Source organism: Littorina saxatilis, linkage group LG15, assembly GCF_037325665.1.
Source record: "Littorina saxatilis isolate snail1 linkage group LG15, US_GU_Lsax_2.0, whole genome shotgun sequence".
Classification (NCBI taxonomy): domain Eukaryota; kingdom Metazoa; phylum Mollusca; class Gastropoda; order Littorinimorpha; family Littorinidae; genus Littorina; species Littorina saxatilis.
In genome coordinates this window covers 29,217,839-29,237,668 of record NC_090259.1, presented here as the reverse complement: position 1 = coordinate 29,237,668, position 19,830 = coordinate 29,217,839, and the positions used below count along the sequence as shown (strand labels likewise).

The following is a 19,830-nucleotide window of genomic DNA, read 5'->3' as shown; positions in this document are numbered from 1 at the left end:
AGGGATGAACCTTTATCGTTTCACAAAGTGACTTTTCAACAAATCATCCAAAATCAACTTATCGTGTAAATGAACTGTAGCTTCCAATATATGTACCGAGCCTGTTCCCATTTTTTTGACGCAATTTTAGTTGATTTACTGACATTTTAACACTATATTAAATATCAAAATATAAATATGTTCATTCATGTTGCTGTGGGTGCTTCTTCAAACATATATTTATCCAGATAAACAGGGGGAAAGGTCTAACCACGTTTGCATCTGTGAAAATTTCATTATAAGTGACCGACCTAAGAATTCACCAGCTTTCGAGAATGACTCATATATATACGGATAAAAATTTGAAAATAAATTGTCATACTGCATTTTAAGTACAATTTTGAATGATAAAAAGTGTCAATTTTTAACATAACTTAATTTAGATCTGCATATTATTATATTTTGTTTAACATGCACATACATTTTAAATGAATTGATGAACCATTGAGCACATGTTTAGTTGCATTATGTGTGACAATATACTTTTTTAAGCTGTATGTGTTTGTTTTATGTTTAAGAAAAATAGGCAGTGAGTTTCATAGGACCGCACCCGATTACAGAGAGAGAGAGAGAGAGAGAGAGAGAGAGAGAGAGAGAGAGAGAGAGAGAGAGAGAGAGAGAGAAAGAAAGAGAGAGAGAGAGTGTGTGAGAGAGAGAGTGTGTGTGAGAGAGAGAGAGAGGAGAAAGAGAGACAGGGACATAGACAGATACAGAGACGGAAAGACAGAAACGGAAAGACAGAGAGAGACAGAGAAAGAGGTATGTTTGCCGAGGGTCGCACACAACATTTTATACAACCTGGGAAGAGGACAATTAGACACTGAGACTTGAACATTTGGTTGCTGTTTAGGCCTTAATTGCTTTTAATAATCATATGCTCTGACATAAGAACGTGCTACTTGGAGCAGACGACACAAGTGACGACCTTGTTGATGTATGGAGGACAAGGAAGACTTCCGCACACAGTGACCACGTAGTAGAACAGAAAGAAAGAAAGAACTCGGTGAGTATGATTAAAGTCACACATTTTATTAGAGCTTAAAGGCACAGTGAGCCTCCCGTAAACCATCACAGATACTGTCAGGCTTTTACACACAGAACAAACACCCTTTCATTTAAACACTCACCGCTTGAGAACATCCCAGGTGCCCTCCGTAAAGAGCGAGCAATTTCAAAGAATTTATTTTTGCGTGGTTTATCTTACCCCTGAGCCATCGTGAACCCGTGTGATCCAGTTTCCCTTTTTCACAATGTAGTCGTCAGTTAGTAATTTGAATGCGACTCGATGTGAGCTTATCTGCAATAGCACGTTATTATGTACCTCTGACTATGCACGAAACAAACGGCTGTGGTTCACAAGAACTCTAGCGATGGCTTTGACTGTTCAGAGGAACTGGCAATAAACTGTCATCTGCTACGAGAACCACGACCTTGCGTGACCCTGCTTCCGGGCTTTTCTTTTTTCAAACTTTCAAAACTTCGAATTGTACTGATCTTGTCTTGATGAAAAAAGAATTCTTTTATGATTTAAGAATGTTTGTGTAACAAGCTGTCAATTTATTATTTAGATTTTAAAAGTTAGGTCTAGCGCCAAAACGCACCACGGTCCGATTGTCTCTGAGCAATCGGCGCAAAATTAATTCTTTAAAAATTGCTCGCTCTTTACGTAGGGCACCTAGGATGTTCCCGTTTGGTGAGCGTTCAAATGAAAGGGTGTTTGTACTGTGTGTAAAAGCCTGACAGTATCTGTGATGGTTTACGGGAGGCTTACTGTGCCTTTAACACGGATGCGAGTAATATCAGTGAGAGGCGTTATGCTTGCGTTTGATTGACATTGAGATACCTACTTATTGTTCCATTCATTCGTCGATTTTTGTCCTCTGAACGAACAGCTTTATTAAAACATTGCACCGCTTTGTGTAATTCGATTCAGAGGATCACGCTTGCTAGCGATGTGTAGTGAGATATCACACAGCTTGATCGTGATACGTCTGGCGCCATCACCAACCTGTGCCTGCGGTCAAGAGGACCAAACAGCGGAACACATCTTACAGCGATGTCCCTTACTAGATGAGGAACGAAAAGAAGTGTGGCCGTCACCAACTCCCTTGCAGACCAAACTATACGGCAGTCGACAGGAGTTGGAGAAAACGACAACATTTATCACCAGTGCTGGACTGATTGTGTAACCTCTGCGAACGCCAAGAAGAAGAAGAGAAGAAGTGATACATCTTCAGCAACAGTGGGTCATAATAACAAAAAGTTGGTGATGAATGACTTTGACACTGCGGAGACCTATCTGTATAGACCCCCTCTCAGCCATTTCGGCGCATATCCTACTTTTCATGGCCTATTATTCCAAGTCACACGGGTATTTTGGTGGATTTTTTTTTTTATCTATGCCTATACAATTTTGCCAGGAAAGATCCTTTTGTCAATCGTGGGATCTTTAACGTGCACACCCCAATGTAGTGTACACGAAGGGACCTCGGTTTTTCGTCTCATCCGAAGGACTAGCACTTGAACCCACCACCTAGGTTAGGAAAGGGGGGAGAAAATTGCTAACGCCCTGACCCAGGGTCGAACTCGCAACCTCTCGCTTCCGTTACCACTCGGCCACCCAGTCCAGTTTAGAGCCTCTATGCTGGGTGCTGAGGGGTGGTTTGCGCCCGATAGATAAAATATTACGATTTTTCACATAACAATGAGAACAAACCCGAATTTCCCAGCGATGGGACAATAAAGTAACAAAAAAAAAGTTGAAAAAAAATCTAATAGATCTCTTGACTTTGGGGGTAGCGCGACTCTGTTGCCGCTAGCTTTCCACTGGGAAGAAGCGACCCGAATTTCCCAGTGATGAGACAATAAAGTACTGAAAAAAATCTAATAGATTCCTTGACTTTCGGGTAACGCGACTCTGTTGCTGTTAGCTTTCCACTGACAGAGAGAGAGAGAGAGAGAGAGAGAGAGAGAGAGAGAGAGAGAGAGAGAGAGAGAGAGAGAGAGAGAGACAGAGAGAGACAGAGAGAGAGAGAGACAGAGGGAGAGAGACAGAGGGAGAGAGAGACAGAGAGAGACAGAGAGAAGGGGAGTGAAAGGGGGGAGTGAGAGAAAGACGGAGTGTGCGACAGAGAGAGGAAATGAGAGAGAGAGAGGGAGTAAGGGAAAGAGAGAGAGATATATAGAGAGAGAGAGTGAGAAAGAGAGAGAGAAAGAGAGTAAGAGAAAGAGAGAGAGAGAGAGAGAGAGAGAGAGAGAGAGAGAGAGAGAGAGAGAAAAGACTGAGTGAGAGAGAGAGAAAAAGAGAGAGAGAGAGAGAGAGACACAGAGAGAGAGAGAGAGAGAGAGAGAGAGAGAGAGAGAGAGAGAGAGAGAGAGAGAGAGACTGAGTGAAAGAGCGTGAGAGAAAGAGGTAATGAGAGAGAGAACGACGGAGTGTGCGACAGAGAGGAAATGAGAGAGAGAGAGGGATTAAGAGACAGAGAGAGTGGGAAAAACAGAGAGAGAGAGAGAGAGAGAGAGAGAGAGAGAGAGAGAGAGAGAGAGAGAGAGAGCGAGAGTGTGACATAGAAAGAGAGAGAGAGAGAGAGAGAGAGAGAGAGAGAGAGAGAGAGAGAGAGAGAGAGAGAAAGAGTGAGACAGACAAACAGACAGACAGAGGAAGAGAGATGTTTGCCGAGGGTTGCACACATGTGTTCTTACACTTTGTAAGGACTGGGTGGCCGAGTGGTAACGCACTTGCGCTCGGAATCGAGAGGTTGCGTGTTCGACCCTGGGTCGGGCCGCTATTTTCTCCCCCCTTTCCTAACCTAGATGGTGGGTTCAAGTGCTAGTCTTTCGGATGAGACGAAAAACCGAGGTCCCTTCGTGTACACTATATTGGGGTGTGCACGTTAAAGATCCCACGATTGACAAAAGGGTCTTTCCTGGCAAAATTGTATAGGCATAGATAAAAAATGTCCATCAAATACCCGTGTGACTTGGAATAAAGGCCGCGAAAGGTGAACATTCGCCTAACAGGCTTGAGGTTTGCTGGTCGATGTGAATGCGTGATATATTGTGTAAAAAATTCCATCTCACACGGCATAAAGCGCTTTGAACTTCGGATAAGGCGCTATATAAATAAAGAGAATAATAATAAAAAAAAACAATGAAACAATGTGTCTAAGAACATTTGGTGGCTGTTCAGGCCTTGTTTTATATCTCTTCAGATTCTGTAGCCAGATTTTCTGACATTAGGAGACGTGCTACTTGGAGCAGACGACACAAGTGACGACCTTGTCGTTGATGTATGGAGGACAAGGAAGACTTCCGCACACAGTGACCACGTAGTAGAACAGAAGGCCGTTGTCATTCCTCACCCCGCTGGAGTCGTCTTCAGGACTGCCATCCAGACACACGTACTCGGTAGCGTAGTAGTCTTTGTACTGTGAAACCAGGTGTCCGGTGTAGTGGGGTGTCCAGCCCGGGGGACAGGTGAGGGTGGCGGGCACCATGATGGTGGTGGACTGAGGGACCAGGCACACGGAGCAGGGCACGTCGTGGTCGAGGTGACCAGAGATTTCTTGATACTCAGCGCCGTACAGGTAGCCGTAGTATGGTGGTTTGGCCGTGTTGTCAAACTGTGGCGTCCTGGTCAGACACAGACGGTTGGTTCCGCTTCCTTTTTGATTGTGCTCTTTCCCTCCGGCAACCCCTTGAGTGAACACAGGAAACAAATGTAATTGACCAATCTGACATGTATACAATGGGGAGGGGCCCCGAATTTAGGCAGGCTCCTTATATTGGTAGTCTCCTCTTCTGAGAAAATAACAATTTAGATTAAAAAAACACTAGTCGCGATATTTACCCCCCTGCATAAATTGCACAGTCATGCAAAAAAATAAAAAGAAGATGCACATATCATTAGGCTTGTTCACGTTGTAACGCTTCTGGAAGCGCTCACTAGAAATGTAACGCTTCTGGAAGCGCTCACTAGAAATGTGACGCTTTCAACGGTGTAGTTTCTGTCTGCAAACAGAGCTGACCACATGTAAAGAAAAATTATATGAGACAGCTAGGACGATACTTGTTACGTTGTATCAGTGATGGTCCCGTCTTTCCCGCGCGCACAAATGAAATTTAAGTTGAGGAGTTTAGTTACAGGCACCAATATTGACCACGGGCGTAATAACTGGTACGTGCCAATATCGAATTCTTAACAATTTTATCAACGTAACTTTTAACTTTTACAGTCCCTCTCCCGTCATCCTCCCGGCCCCACCCCCACACACCCAACTTTTTCCTAGCATATATGTCCCAAATAGATACTAATTCTGGGGACAAAAATTTAAATGCTTAAGGTACTACCAGCACTGTAGAAGCAGCAAACGGAGAGAGCACAAATGTGACTTTCCAATTGCTGCGATACAAATGATGATGTGGTATGTTCAGGGTGACTTTTGTGTCGTCCAAATTTGTTTAAAATGGTTGTTTGTTTGCTTTGAGCATTCGGCGGATGTACATAATGAGTAAAGGGCTAGTCAGGTACAGCTAGTTGGCTTGGATATGTTCGGTGAAGCAGAAGCAGTAAACGGAGAGGGCGCAAATGTGACTCAGTCTGCAGTTGCTGCGATACAAATGATGAAGTTGTATTTTTAGGGTGATACATGGTCGGTGAAGCAGAAGCAGTAAACGGAGAGGGCGCAAATGTGACTCAGTCTGCAGTTGCTGCGATACAAATGATGAAGTTGTATTTTTAGGGTGATACATGGTCGGTGAAGCAGAAGCAGTAAACGGAGAGGGCACAAATGTGACTTTTCAGTTGCTGTGAAAGCTGAAGCAAAACATTGTGTTTGCTATGAATATGTCCATTACAAGTATTTGGCTATTCAGGACGTGTAGATATGTATATTATAAACGCATAATTTGAGCAGCGAATGTGAAGCAGCAAATTGGATGAATTTAACAGCAGAATAGATTAATTGAACAGCCAAGCAGATTTCTTTAACAGTAAAAAAGATGAAAAATCCAGCAGAATGAGAACAGCAAAAAGAGAGATAGATTGCGTGTTAGTGTGTTTGTGGGCGTGTGTACGCGTTTGGACCCAAGGGTATTTGCGCCCAAAGCACACACACACACACACGCGCGCGCGCATAGAAGCACACGCGCACACACACACACACACACACACACACACACACACGCGCACAGAAGCACAGACACACGAACGCACCAAATACTAAACGCACACGTGGACGCGGGTATAGACTCTACTGCCGCACACGGGGACAAACACATGATATTAAACTCAAAACAGAGTGAGAGAGAAAGAGAGAGAGAGAGAGAGAGAGAGAGAGAGAGAGAGAGAGAGAGAGAGAGAGAGAGAGAGAGTACGCGATCGGACCCAAGCACACACACACACACACTCACACACACACACACTCTCTCACACACACACACGTGCACACACGCACACCCCCACATACATACACTCACACATGCACACACCAGAATCCCACAAACAGACAATGACACAGACGGACAGACATTTTTTGCTGCCAAAAATATTTATTGCAGCTATTTTGCTGTTGAAACCCATCTTTTTTGCTGCTGGTCCATCTTTTTTGCTGCTGGTCCATCTAATTACACCACGACCCTCGTCTCGATTCGCCCCTCTACGTTAAAACATTTAGTCAAAACTTGACTAAATGTAAAAAGGGATTCCGGAAGCAGAATACGCAAGGTCGTGTTTCCCAAGCAGACGAATTTTTTGCATATCGCTTCCTTCTTTGAAGCCAACCGCCGCCGATAAGTTCGTGTGACTCTCAGTCGTTTGTTGCATTTTAGATTCAGAGGTACACAATAACGTGCTATTGCAGATACAGCGAGTCGCATTGTAATCGCAAACTGACGACTAAATTGTGAAAAAAAGGAAAGTGGATCACACGGGTTCACGATGGCTCAGGGTTAAAATAAACCACAAAATCTGATGTTTGGTTTACGCAAGCTTAATAGCCATTCAAACGAACTGTGTCATTTAATGCTGTTACATGCTATTGCAAGCTTGTTCCATAGGGTTAGAACTGCTTTTTTGGTGAGAAGATTTAAATCTTTCAGTAAACCATTTGAGGCAGACTGGGCCTTTAAGTATAGACAACTTTAAACAACGTACACGAAAATAACAGAAATTACACGGAGTGCAGTCAATAATGAAGACTTTTTGTGATTAACCCATAACGACCATCTGGCTAGCATTGAAGCTTTTACAAAGACATCAGAGTTCACATTTCGTCAACGTGTGTGTGTGTGTGTGTGTGTGTGTGTGTGTGTGTGTGTGTGTGTGTGTGTGTGTGTGTGTGCGTGCGTGCGTGCGTGTTTGTGTGTGTGTGTGTGTGTTTGTGTGTGTGTGTGTGTGTGTGTGTGTGTGTGTGTGTGTGTTTGACTTACCAGAATAAACCAGAGTGGTGGTGTTCGGACAGCTTTTTCTCCCCCAGCGAATGAAACTTGAACCTGGAAATGTAATAGCACAGATCGTTAGCAACTAGGTTTGTTGGTTATGAATGTTAACTCTCTAGGAACTAGGTGTTGGGATTCTCTTCTGTGTTTGTCTCTGTGTCACGATGCTTCCCAAAGTTAAATCCAGATTTACCAATGTTGTCACTGTTTATTTGACCTAAACTACCAATATCAAAACAAAATCGAATTCGCTGATATTTCGCTCATATTTTGCCTGTGATATGTTCACAGTCCACTATTGAATACAAAGACATACGAATAATCATATAAACATGGGTTGGGCAATTGGGTATCTGACCGGTTAATATAGGGCGGGGATATAGCTCAGTTGGTAGCGCGCTGGATTTGTATTCAGTTGGCCGCTGTCAGCGTGAGTTCGATCCCAGGTTCGGCGGAAATTTAATTCACAGAGTCAACTTTGTGTGCAGACTCTCTTCGGTGTCCGAACCTCCCCCCGTGTACACTACATTGGGTGTGCACGTTAAAGATCCCACGATTGACAAAAGGGTCTTTCCTGGCAAAATTGCTTAGGCAGGCACAGTTAATAATTGTCTACCTATACCCGTGTGGCTTGGAATAATAGGCCGTGAAAGGTAAATATGCGCCGAAATGGCTGCAATCTACTGGCCGTATAAAATTTCATCTCACACGGCATCACTGCAGAGCGCCTAAAACTGTACCCACGGAATATGCGCGATATAAGCGTCATTGATTGATTGATCACCAACACAGAACCAAGTTTTAATGTTGTGTAAATTCCTTTTTTTGCGATTGGTATAATGACGTGATCCATTTTGAATTACCGTAACGTATCTTTAATTTGATTTGGCTGACACAAGCGACATTTTAAGGGCTTGAATATGACATTATTCCCAAAGATGTGCAGTTATGATAAAATATGGGTGAAAAACTGAAACACCGTTACCTGGTTCCTTTTTGACGGCCGATGCTGAGAGTGAGAGTTTCTCTACTTTACTTTCTAACTTCGCCTGTGAGGCTTGAAGTTCTCCCTTGGTGGTCTGACATTCTGACTTGGTTGACTGAAGTTCTGATTGAAGTTCTGACTTTGCGGTAAGCTGACTGATCTCGAGGGCGTGCAGTTTGTCCTTCAGGGAGGACAGTTGTGCTGCTTGCTGGGCCAACAATGTCACCAGACCGTCATCACTCTTGCTGCACAGACACACACACAGTGGGCAGGTTGTTGGAATGTTGGTAAGGCAACGCAACACACACATAATTATGTTATTATCTGCCGAAATGATTAACAGCAAACATCAGAGACTTTGATCAAACCTGGCATCTTTAACGGGGCAGTGCAGGGGTCATAGGGGTCACAGCATTGCTTAATCAAGGAATTGTCTTTTTGTCGCAGATTACGATATAAACAGTCAAAAGCTTTACACAACTTTCTCACAGATGCCGTCACATACCTTTTGTGTTGCCAGCTAAACGAAACTTTGAGCAGTTTTTCAGTTCGAATCTGCTGCCAAAATTTAATTGACATATTCCCATAAAAACGTTATGGGGCTCAACGCTGTGTGCGGTATGCCAAAATGGATCCACATACCTTTACAATGTTCTTACGTAATAGCACATGCACATTGTCTTGACGTAACGTAGCCAAAATACATAGTAAAGGATTCTCCCTCTTGTCGAGAATAATATGATTTTGACGTAATTAGTTCACGAGCGTGACCTGATGTGAGCCTGATCGAGGGCCACGCTTTCCTGCCTAATCAATTCTCAAAATTAATTCGCAAAAGATTTGCAGTGTTTGACTCCTTGCATGAAAGTCAATGACACTTGGTAGTTTTTCAAAAGGATAGCTGCCTTAGGCATGACTGAAAGCCCTAGGGGCTCCATGCGCCTTGAGGTGAGAAAGTCAGTATCTTTAAGGATGTGTCACACTGTTGTTGTGTGATTTATTTGTGTTTTACCCAACTACAATTTGTTTGCTATCTTTCTATATTTCATGTCCGATAACATTTAAATCATTTGTATCCAACCAACCATTATAATCAACCAACCATCGTGATCAACCAACCACTGTTCTTACAACACATAAGTAAACAACACCTATACTTGCTTCGAGAAGATAGGCAAGAACAAGCGGCATCACATTCTCGCAAATGACAGAAAGAGATTGGTTTATCTACTCTAACATTTATTCTACTGTATTAAATCATTGTTTCCAGTATTTGAGTCATCTTCTTTATTCAACACACATCTTTTTATAACACCTAGTGATAATGCTTATCCTAACTACGAAGAAAACCTCAATAAGAAAATCAAGACATCACATACCTTGCTACCTGTTCTTGGAGCTTCACCACAAATGTCAGGATATAACTTCTGTCAAAGTTCTCATGAAGGTCTGACCCCGAGAACTAACATTCTCTCTCTTTTATACTATGTGTTATGCAAAACTAAAATGTTGGTTAATATTGACGTCACAAGGACGGTAGAAAAATTGCATCACCTTTGTCCTCATGCGTATTCTGATCAGTGCTACCGAAATCTGGCTGTCACGTAAATCTGAATTTAACTAACTCAAATTACCGTTACCGTCTTAGCCTAATTCCCCTATTGTACGTGCTCACGGCAATTACGGTCGATGGTCAAGACCCTCTCGATCGGTTCCTTTTTCACTAAGGAACATCGCTTCTTAAATACTCATTACCATTCCTTGACTGCTATCTTTCCAATTATTCACTGCCTCTATCGTAAATAAATTCTACTGATACTCTCATGCAACTTTCCCTGAGTGCAACGGCAACTTACCCACAAACATAATAATCCAATTGCTAACTGTCGCTCTCGTATCCTACTAATGCTCTTATTCAACTTTCCCTCCGTATAACATTAATTAACCTACAAATGTACTAAATAACACCTGTCTCCTCTTCTATATTTTAACAACTCTTCTCTTTATAATCTATCATTGATAAAATACTATTAAACATCTTTAAACATAAAATTAACCATGTGATAGATTTTACGTGCCGGATATTTCATGCAGTGGACCCTTCCACCTTCTTGTTATACCGCTTTCAAGACTTTACTTGTTTAGATTAATGTTCATAACCTCCATACATTTCTCCCTATTGTAATACTCGCCCCTTTTTGACTCACTCGAGTAACCAGGAGAGTCGTAGAAATGACGAGTGTTTTGCTGTCCGAAAACCCCCCAACAACTTGAAGTTTATCGAATATTATTGAAGCTAGAGCTTTAAAACTGTGCACACTTCTAAAACTCGATGAGCCCCAGGCATTCCAACTTTCCAACTTAAGTCCGATTGACTCTCTCAATTTTCAAGATAATAGCAGGGTCGAGTTCGAATCAAAAACGGTAAATAATCGTTTTCTCGATTTTGTTTTAACTCAGAACTTTTAAAATGTCTGATGACCTCCCGACTTCAACCAAGTTTGCCTGACCCTTTCTTCAGACGTTTTTGAAGCTAGAAATATAAAACTTTGCACATCTCCATGATTTGATGACCTCCACAAATGATTAAAGTCCGGTAAATGAGACAGGGTCTGTCAATTACCTGTCGTAAATCAGGTAAAACACAAACAGCACAATGGACTGTTTTAGAGACTCACCTTGTTTGTGATGGAGCCGTCCTTTTCTCCCGCAGCGGCTCTTCCCTCAGTTGTTGCGCATCCCTCCGGACAGGGTTAGTTGCTGATTGCACGCTGGTCACCCCAGCAACGGCCAGCAATAAACAGGACAACAGCAACACGCCAGCCATCTTAACTGCTGCCTGGTCTGGTCTCACGGGTCTTAGTGATGTTGTAGGATCAGGTGATGTTTGCTTTGCTTGATGAAGTTAGTCGTGGCTCACATTTATAGAACGCTACCACCTGAGCCGATTATATAGGAGACATTCTGCTTTTTAGCCGGATTTTCTGCGCAGAAAGAACTCTGTGAGATTTATCAAAGTCACACATTTTATTAGAGCTTAACACGGATGTGAGTGATATCAGTGAGAGGCGTACTGCTTGCGTTTGATTTCCATGGAGATACATCTTATTGCTCCATTCTCTCATAGATTTTCTCCTCTGAACGAACAGCTTTATTAAAACATTGCACCGGTGCAACAGGCCATTTTGACACATAGTCAGTTTTGACAGGCCAGTCATTCCAGGTTAGCCTATTTTGACCGGGTGGTTATTTTGGGCTAGCATATTTTGACCGGGCGGTCCAGGATGACCCCAACCCGAAAAACCTGTGGAGGTACATATAGTTGCATACATATATGCATGAATTTGGTCATCAAAGTTCCCAATATATTTCTTCTTGAAGTTTGAAGGGAAGGTAAAAACAAACTGGCCTATTTATTTTTTTATTTAGAAATCACTTTTCCAACAAATATTGTGCATACACATGTACTTATACTTGAAGTTTGAAGGGGGGTCAAAAATGACTAATGAGCGGAGGGTTAACTGACTAGCCCAGAATGACCTCCGGGTGAAAGTGGGCTGAGGTCAAAATAGGCTGGTACACCGGTTAGTGTAATTGGAGTAACAGGATCACGTTTGCATGCGATGTGCAGTGACATATCACACAGCTTCATCGTGATACGCCTACAGCAACAGTTGATCATATAACAGATGGTTTGTGATGAATGACTTTGACACTCCGCAGATATCCCTCTATCGACCCTCTCTCCTCACTACCTTAGTGAGTTGCTGTTTTTGCTACTTTTGAACGTACTAAACGCGAGTAGAGTTATTGTTAGGCCACATCCACCAGAACCAATTAATTTCACCAAACTTCAATAAACTAATAGAAGGTTTCATATGTCTCTTGCAAGGTTCAGGATCCAATACATTGTGGGTCGTTTGATCCCATCAACCACATTCTTATCGGTCTTAGCTAGGAACGGCTAAAGGCTCATCAACTCGACACTCGATACCATTTATGGACACAGCAATGAGAAAATCATTGATAACTTAATATTTCACCGGTCCACATTTTGTACCCATCAAATGAACAATCACTTTCCTGCTTTATCGATTAAAATGTGTTAGGTATGACACTCTTTTATCGATAACTTAGAGAAGCGATTAGTACATTTTTTATATAAAAAATGACGACATGTGAAATGTAAAGTTATCGATACATTTCTGACATTGTTTTGTCAAAGGAAGTTAAAAAGTGTAGTACAATGCCATCTGAACTTTAAATATAATTGTATCATGGTTCCTAAAACTTGGAGTCTGATTCTGTCTGTGTGTGTTTCTGTGTGTCAAAGCCGAGAGATCCGCAGTGGTAAGTAGTCTTGAAGGCCCTTTGGCTGTTTGAATGGAATTCTAATATGGGTCATTTTCAGATTGTATATATATATACCATTGGCGCATGGTACGTTGGTAAAACAACATTTTCTCTTTGGTGCTTACATTCTAAAGGTTAAAAGACAATGCACAAGTACATAAATGAAATAAAATGAAAATGGCCTTAGTTATCGTGTGTTGCATTGTCAGGCAGTGTGTATGCCAACAGTGATCCAGCAGGGCTCATGGTGACAGCTTTAGTCGTGTTCAGCATGTCCCAAAGTTCCTGAGAATACCAGCAACGTGTGATAGTGGAGGGAGATGGGTCAGTGCACAGTTCATGGTGACAGCTCTAGTCGTGTTCAGCATATCCCAAAGTTCCTGAGAATACCAGCAACGTGTGCGGACCCCCCTAGCAAGCTAGGCGCTTCGCGCCTTCACACCCATATCTTCACAATGTACTTTTGGAACCCCCCCCCCCCCCATAAAATGAACTGATCCGCCCCTGGGCCATGCAAAGGCTACATTGTTTATTGAGACCTAGGTTGCTATAGCTACTTTTTCAGTGGAAGGTTGCCTTGCCTTGTGGACTGGGTGGCCGAATGGTAACGCACTTGCGCTCGGAAGCGAGAGGTTGCGAGTTCGACCCTGGGTCAGGGCGTTAGCAATTTTCTCCCCCCTTTCCTAACCTAGGTGGTGGGTTCAAGTGCTAGTCTTTCGGATGAGACGAAAAACCGAGGTTAGGAAAGGGGGGAGAAAATTGTACACTACATTGGGGTGTGCACGTTAAAGATCCCACGATTGACAAAAGGGTCTTTCCTGGCAAAATTGTATAGGCACAGATAAAAATGTCCACCAAAATACCCGTGTGACTTGGAATAATAGGCCGTGAAAAGTAGGATATGCGCCGAAATGGCTGCGATCTGCTGGCCGATGTGAATGCGGGATGTATTGTGTAAATAAAATTCCATCTCACATGTGCACACGGTATAAATAAAATCCCTGTGCCTTGAATATGTGCGCGATATAAATTGCATAAAATAAAAATTAAAATAACAAAAATAAATCCCTGCGCTTAGAACTGTACCCACGGAATACGCGCGATATAAGCCTCATATTGATTGATATTGATTGATTGATATTGATTGATTGATTGTATCATTTTACATCGCATTCTAAGAAAGAGCAGAATTCTCACTATGCGCGCGGTACATTTCTAGAATCGCGTAGCGCAAAGTTGGAATTCCTACAATGGCGGCCATTGTTGGAATTCCAACAAAGCGCAGGTCATTTCCGGAAAAGCGCCGATGACGAGATGGGTCGCAACATAACCACTTGCTGTGACGCACTTCCAGACATCAGAAAATTAGCACAATCTTTGCTTTGAATTCACGCAAGAACGCAACTTCTTCGCGCGACGCCATTTTGGAAAGCAATGACTGGTTTCGTTCCGACAATTGTTCCATTCCAAGTTTTTGGACAACGCGCGAGTAAAATGCCCTCCTTTTTGGAGCGCGAATCTATTGCTCGCCAAATAAGCTGCGCCCTCCTTTTTGGAGCGCGAATCTTAAGAAATGTGATTTGATTGGCTAACTATTTTTACCAGCCAATCAATCCTTAACTTGAGCGCTCATTTTAGGCGCCCTCACTTATTTCGCCCTCCTTAAATGAGCGCTCCGTTTGGGCCTATTTGCCCCATAACGATAAGCTGCGCCCTCAATAAATGCGCGCTCCTTTTTGGAGCGCGAATCTATAGCTCGCCAAATAAACTGCGCCCTCTTTTTTGGAGCGCGAATCTTAAGAAATGTGATTTGATTGGCTAACTATTTTTACCAGCCAATCAATCCTGAACTGGAGCGCTCATTTTAGGCGCCCTCACTTATTTCGCCCTCCTTAAATGAGCGCTCCGTTTGGGCCCATTTGTCCTCTCATAGGGTCAGTGCTCAGTTAATGGTGACAGCTCTAGTCGTGTCCCAAAGTTCCTTAGAATACCAGCAACGTGTGATCGTAGAGGGGGTTGGGTCAGTGCTCAGTTAATGGTGACAGCTCTAGTCGTGTTCAGCGTGTCCAAAAGTTCCTTAGAATACCAGCAACGTGTGATCGTAGAGGGGGTTGGGTCAGTGCACAGTTCATGGTGACAGCTCTAGTCGTGTTCAGCATATCCCAAAGTTCCTGAGAATACCAGCAACGTGTGATAGTGGAGGGAGATGGGTCAGTGCACAGTTCATGGTGACAGCTCTAGTTGTATTCAGCATATCCCAAAGTTCCTGAGAATACCAGCAACGTGTGATCGTGGAGGGGTTTGGTCAGTGCACAGTTCATGGTGACAGCTCTAGTTGTGTTCAGCATATCCCAAAGTTCCTGAGAATACCAGCAACGTGTGATCGTGGAGGGGTTTGGTCAGTGCACAGTTCATGGTGACAGCTCTAGTTGTGTTCAGCATATCCCAAAGTTCCGGAGAATACCAACAACGTGTGATCGTGGAGGGGTTTGGTCAGTGCACAGTTCATGGTGACAGCTTTAGTCGTGTTCAGCATGTCCCAAAGTTCCTGAGAATACCAGCAACGTGTGATAGTGGAGGGGGGTGGATCAGTGCACAGTTCATGGTGACAGCTTTAGTCGTGTTCAGCATGTCCCAAAGTTCCTGAGAATACCAGCAACGTGTGATAGTGGAGGGAGATGGGTCAGTGCACAGTTCATGGTGACAGCTCTAGTTGTATTCAGCATATCCCAAAGTTCCTGAGAATACCAGCAACGTGTGATAGTGGAGGGGGATGGATCAGTGCACAGTGGGCACTCCATCCTCAGGGACTTTTCTATGCATGTCAACCAGCAAGGGCATAACAACAATTAGCTTTGGAAGTGTTCTGCGCGAACTTAGAATCCGGTTTCATTCTAGAATGGACCGGGTCCAGGTTGGAATTCTAACCCTGCGCAAGTACAGGGGTGCCATTCTAGAATGAAACCCTTGTTGCTGGTCCATTCTAGAATCGGCCGTGCGCAAGGTTGGAATTTGGGTCCAAGTTGGAATAGTCATTTCAGTTAGACTATCACACAGCCAAAGCCACAAATGTGGATTTTCTGTTTGTTTTAGTTTTTTGTGTGTTTGGTTGGTTTTTTTTCCGGGTTTTTTACACTTTACTCAAAGACATCGTGAATTGGGATTGTGATGTTCTGAAAGTGATTACGATTTTGAGAGACACTCAGCACTGATCGCTACGAACGGAAATTTCCGGACTGACAGTGTTTTGCAGATCTCGCTTGTAACTTTTAATCTTATTCATATACATGAAGTTGGTCTTCTGAATTGTGAAGATATAATGTCAACTTTTTTTTAAACCTGTGACAACAGCTCTATAACTCACTCTGTCCTTCTGTTGGTCTGTCTGTCGGTTAGTCGGTCTGACCGTCTGTCTGTCTGTCTGTCAAAAAAATTGTCAAAAAGAGGGAGACAGCGCTGACATTGCAAGCGGCCGCAACCGGCTCTCATCACAAAAACAACTGCCCTGCAAACAATACCGCCCTGGTAGTCCCCCTTGCTATGGTCTGCCTTTGTACTCAGGAGTGTCAACTTTCTTGACATGACATGACATCGCAAGATCGCCAAAGGATTTTTTTCAAGGGTAGACAAATCAGCCCCATTTTATCAAAGGGAAGGTGCAGGTGGAGATAATTCAAGGGAAGACAACTCTGTCTTACCTACAAACATTACGGCCCTCTTTATTCAAGCAAGGGTTTCATTCTAGAATGGCACCCCTGTACTTGCGCAGGGTTAGAATTCCAACCTGGACCCGGTCCATTCTAGAATGAAACCGGATTCTAAGTTCGCGCAGAACAGAAGCAAGTTAACAAAACATGTCCTCAATATTGCCGTGTCGCAGATCTGGTAATCAGTGTAACGTAATACTTTGTCAATAATGAAACGTTCCAATAACATACCTTTCTTGTTTTTCTAATTCTAAGTTTTTGAACGTTTGCAGTCTATATGTTTTTGGATGGATGTCCATGGAACATTAGTCATTGCTGGCACTGAAGACATAAACGGCACAGTGCTTCATGTGTAAACGATATTTTACTCAGATCATTTCAGATCAGGGAAGTTTTTACATGTACTAAGACCATCCCTCCACTTGGACACATACCAAACTTGAACAATCTTGATGATTGTTGTGCACAGTGAGCATTTGGTTTCTTAACACCTATTGTCAGTTAACAAGTTTATAACTTCAAAAGATAATGCTAACTGGTAAAGATTAATCCAGATCCTCAGTTGCACTCATTCATGCCATCAAATTCGAGAGACAATCTCTTGAAACAAATATCGTGAGCAAAACCGTTCTTTTCAACTTCAGAAGAGCTTTGAGAAATGCAACTCTCTTTTATTACTAAGCTGCACTGCGGTTGGAGTATCAATAAACTGTATGCCTTGGCATTATACACTCGGATGAATACTCTGTACCGCATGCGGAAGTTTACAAACACTAAAATCAAATGTTCCAAAAATAATGTTGGTGACATCATAAGTCAAGAAGTGGGGGGTGGACGTTTACTAAGTAGTATGCCCTATGCACAGCTTTCGGCCCAAAGTAGGGGGTGGGCGTTTACTCGATACAATGACCGGACATAACTCTGTATTGCCTGTGGAACAGTTGCGTCCATTGGAAACAGATAATCAAACCGTCAATGTGGATATGTGGACTCAAGCTTCATGGCGTGAAGGAGCTACAATGTTAATGACCTTAAATCTGCTTCATATGGTATGGTAAGCTTTTATCTATCTATAATGTTGAGGAGCAAGGTGTGTGTGTGTGTGTGTGTGTGTGTGTGTGTGTGTGTGTGTGTGTGTGTGCGCGTGTGCGTACGTGCATGTGCGTGCGAGTGTGTGTGTGTGTGTGTGTGTGTGCGTGGGTGCTTGCGTGCATGTGCGTGCGTGTGTGTTTGTGTGTGTGTGTGCGTCTGCGTGCGTATGAGAGAGAGGGCGTGAGAGTGAGAGAGAAAGAGGAATGTAGTGAGAGAGCGTGAGAGAGAGAGAGAGAGAGAGAGAGAGAGAGAGAGAGAGAGAGAGAGAGAGAGAGAGAGAGAGAGATGATGATGGAACTTTATTTTTCAAGGATAGAGGTTTAAGGCGACGCCTTTTCTTACAACCGGTCCTTACTTCTAATACAAATGTCTAATAAAGGATAAACAAGTAAAGCAACATGACAAAAAACAAATTAAACGAACGACCCAGCAAAAACAATCGACAAGTAAGCACAAAATGACAAAGTAAGCAACATACAAATCAAAAGCGAAACATGCAACATGTTAATTGAGGTTACACATGTAAAGTGATCGACGTTAAAATTCACACAATACCAACGTTTACACTAATGCTTACAATGATTATATGGTGTAAATGATGATGATGAAGATGATGATGATGATGATGATGATGATGATTTGATGATGATAATGATAATGATGATGTTGATGATGATGATGGAAAATCGCAACATAAATTCCACATAATACATGTAATAAAGAACATATTTTTGTAATTCATAAAGCTTTGCCAATTGTTGACAGCTACTTGCACATGTTAAGACTAGATATAGCCATCTAGGTAGACATATAATGATTATGCAGAGCTTGTTTAAAACTCTTTAGTGAGGTTAATGATCTTATTACCATAGAGCCAGAGAAGGCTTGACTAGCTTTAAACAAATCAATCCTGGGTATTGGTGGTAGAAAATTGATAGACCCGTACCTTTCGGTGACTCTGTGAAATAGGTCCTGAATATAGTTGGGCACTTCGCCATGATACACTTTGTACATCATTACAGTCTTATTAAACTGTAACTGTTTAACTAGCGGCAGGTAGTTTAGATTCTTTAACTTCAAATCAGCTGATAATTGTGGACCATTTAACATGATTGTAGCTGCCCGACGATGTAGAGAGTTTAACTTTTTCATGTGAATATCAGAGACGCCATCCCAAAGAGTTGATGCGTAATTAATATGGGATGAGATGTGGGCATGATAAAATAGTTTTAGTGTTGCGATATCGACATATTGCTTTAACTTTGATAGCAGAAACAAATTCTTGGATTCTTTTTGACAAATATAATGTACATGAGATTGCCATTTTATTTCTTGATCGACTATCACACCCAAAACACGATGTTCCGTTACCTGCTGAACAGGTTGTGATTCCAGAGAAAGATTTAACTTAAGAGGTCGTGACTGGTGTTTTTGTCTTGTTGTAATAATCATGCTTTTTGTCTTCCCTGGGTTCACTATCATAACATTCTGGTTACACCAATTGTTGACTTCATTCAGACTAGACTGTAAGGAAACTTCAATTTCTTGAACAGTCCTACAGCTTGTGTGAAGCGTCGAATCATCTGCAAAAAAATTCTGTTTTAACTTTGGAATTAGATATATGAAGGGGGAGGTCATTAATGAATACACAAAACAAAATAGGCCCTAAATCTGGCCCCTGGGGGACTCCACTCTTTAAACATCCTTTGGGAGAGGTTTTACCGTTTATAGAAACATACTGTGTTCTGTTGACAAGATATGATTTAAAGAATGAACACGTTGCGGGATTGTTCACGTACAATGCGAGTTTATGTAAAAGTAATGTGTGATCTACAAGATCAAAAGCTTTCTTAAAATCAAGAAATACAGCCCCTGATATGTCCGAACGATTAATTGCTGATAGCCAGTTATCACATAGTGATGAAAGAACTGTACTACAGGAATGTTTCGGACGAAACCCAGATTGAAAGTTGTGAAATAATTTGAACCTTTCCATGTAGTTCAGAAGATTCTTCTGGATGTGCTTCTCTAAAGGCTTTGATAAAATAGGAAGCAATGAAATTGGCCTGAAGTTATTAGGGTCAGACACATCTTTATTTTTAGGAAGTGGAACGACCTTTGCTGTTTTAACTGCATCAGGAAAAATATTTTGTTCAATGCAAAGATTATAAACATACGTTAGGGATTCCACTATACATCGGTAGGGCTAATTTAAGC

General features: G+C 42.3%; 2 protein-coding genes across 8 annotated transcripts in view; both read right to left on the bottom strand.

Moving 5' to 3' along the window:
- The window catches only part of LOC138949029 (uncharacterized), an 80,133-nt gene that overhangs the window by 43,279 nt on the left and 17,024 nt on the right, over nucleotides 1-19,830 (bottom strand). Inside the window, exon 1 of one of the 3 annotated variants that reach the window (XM_070320738.1) lies at nucleotides 11,140-11,436. The exons of the other annotated variants lie outside the window; for them this stretch is intronic. Coding sequence (XP_070176839.1) covers nucleotides 11,140-11,288 — 149 coding nt within the window. The 5' untranslated portion in view covers nucleotides 11,289-11,436. Of the gene's footprint in view, nucleotides 1-11,139; nucleotides 11,437-19,830 lie in introns of those variants that run through there. 3 annotated transcript variants of the gene reach the window in all.
- The window catches only part of LOC138949027 (uncharacterized), a 117,982-nt gene continuing 102,360 nt past the window's right edge, over nucleotides 4,209-19,830 (bottom strand). For 3 of the 5 annotated variants that reach the window (XM_070320730.1, XM_070320731.1, XM_070320729.1), the window contains exons 4-6: nucleotides 8,462-8,549; nucleotides 7,468-7,530; nucleotides 4,209-4,735 (exon numbers count right to left, since the gene is read on the bottom strand). In XM_070320730.1, coding sequence (XP_070176831.1) covers nucleotides 4,287-4,735; nucleotides 7,468-7,530; nucleotides 8,462-8,549 — 600 coding nt within the window. In that variant the 3' untranslated portion in view covers nucleotides 4,209-4,286. Of the gene's footprint in view, nucleotides 4,736-7,467; nucleotides 7,531-8,461; nucleotides 8,707-19,830 lie in introns of all 5 variants that reach the window. The other 2 variants (XM_070320735.1, XM_070320736.1) reach the window with 1 other exon arrangement.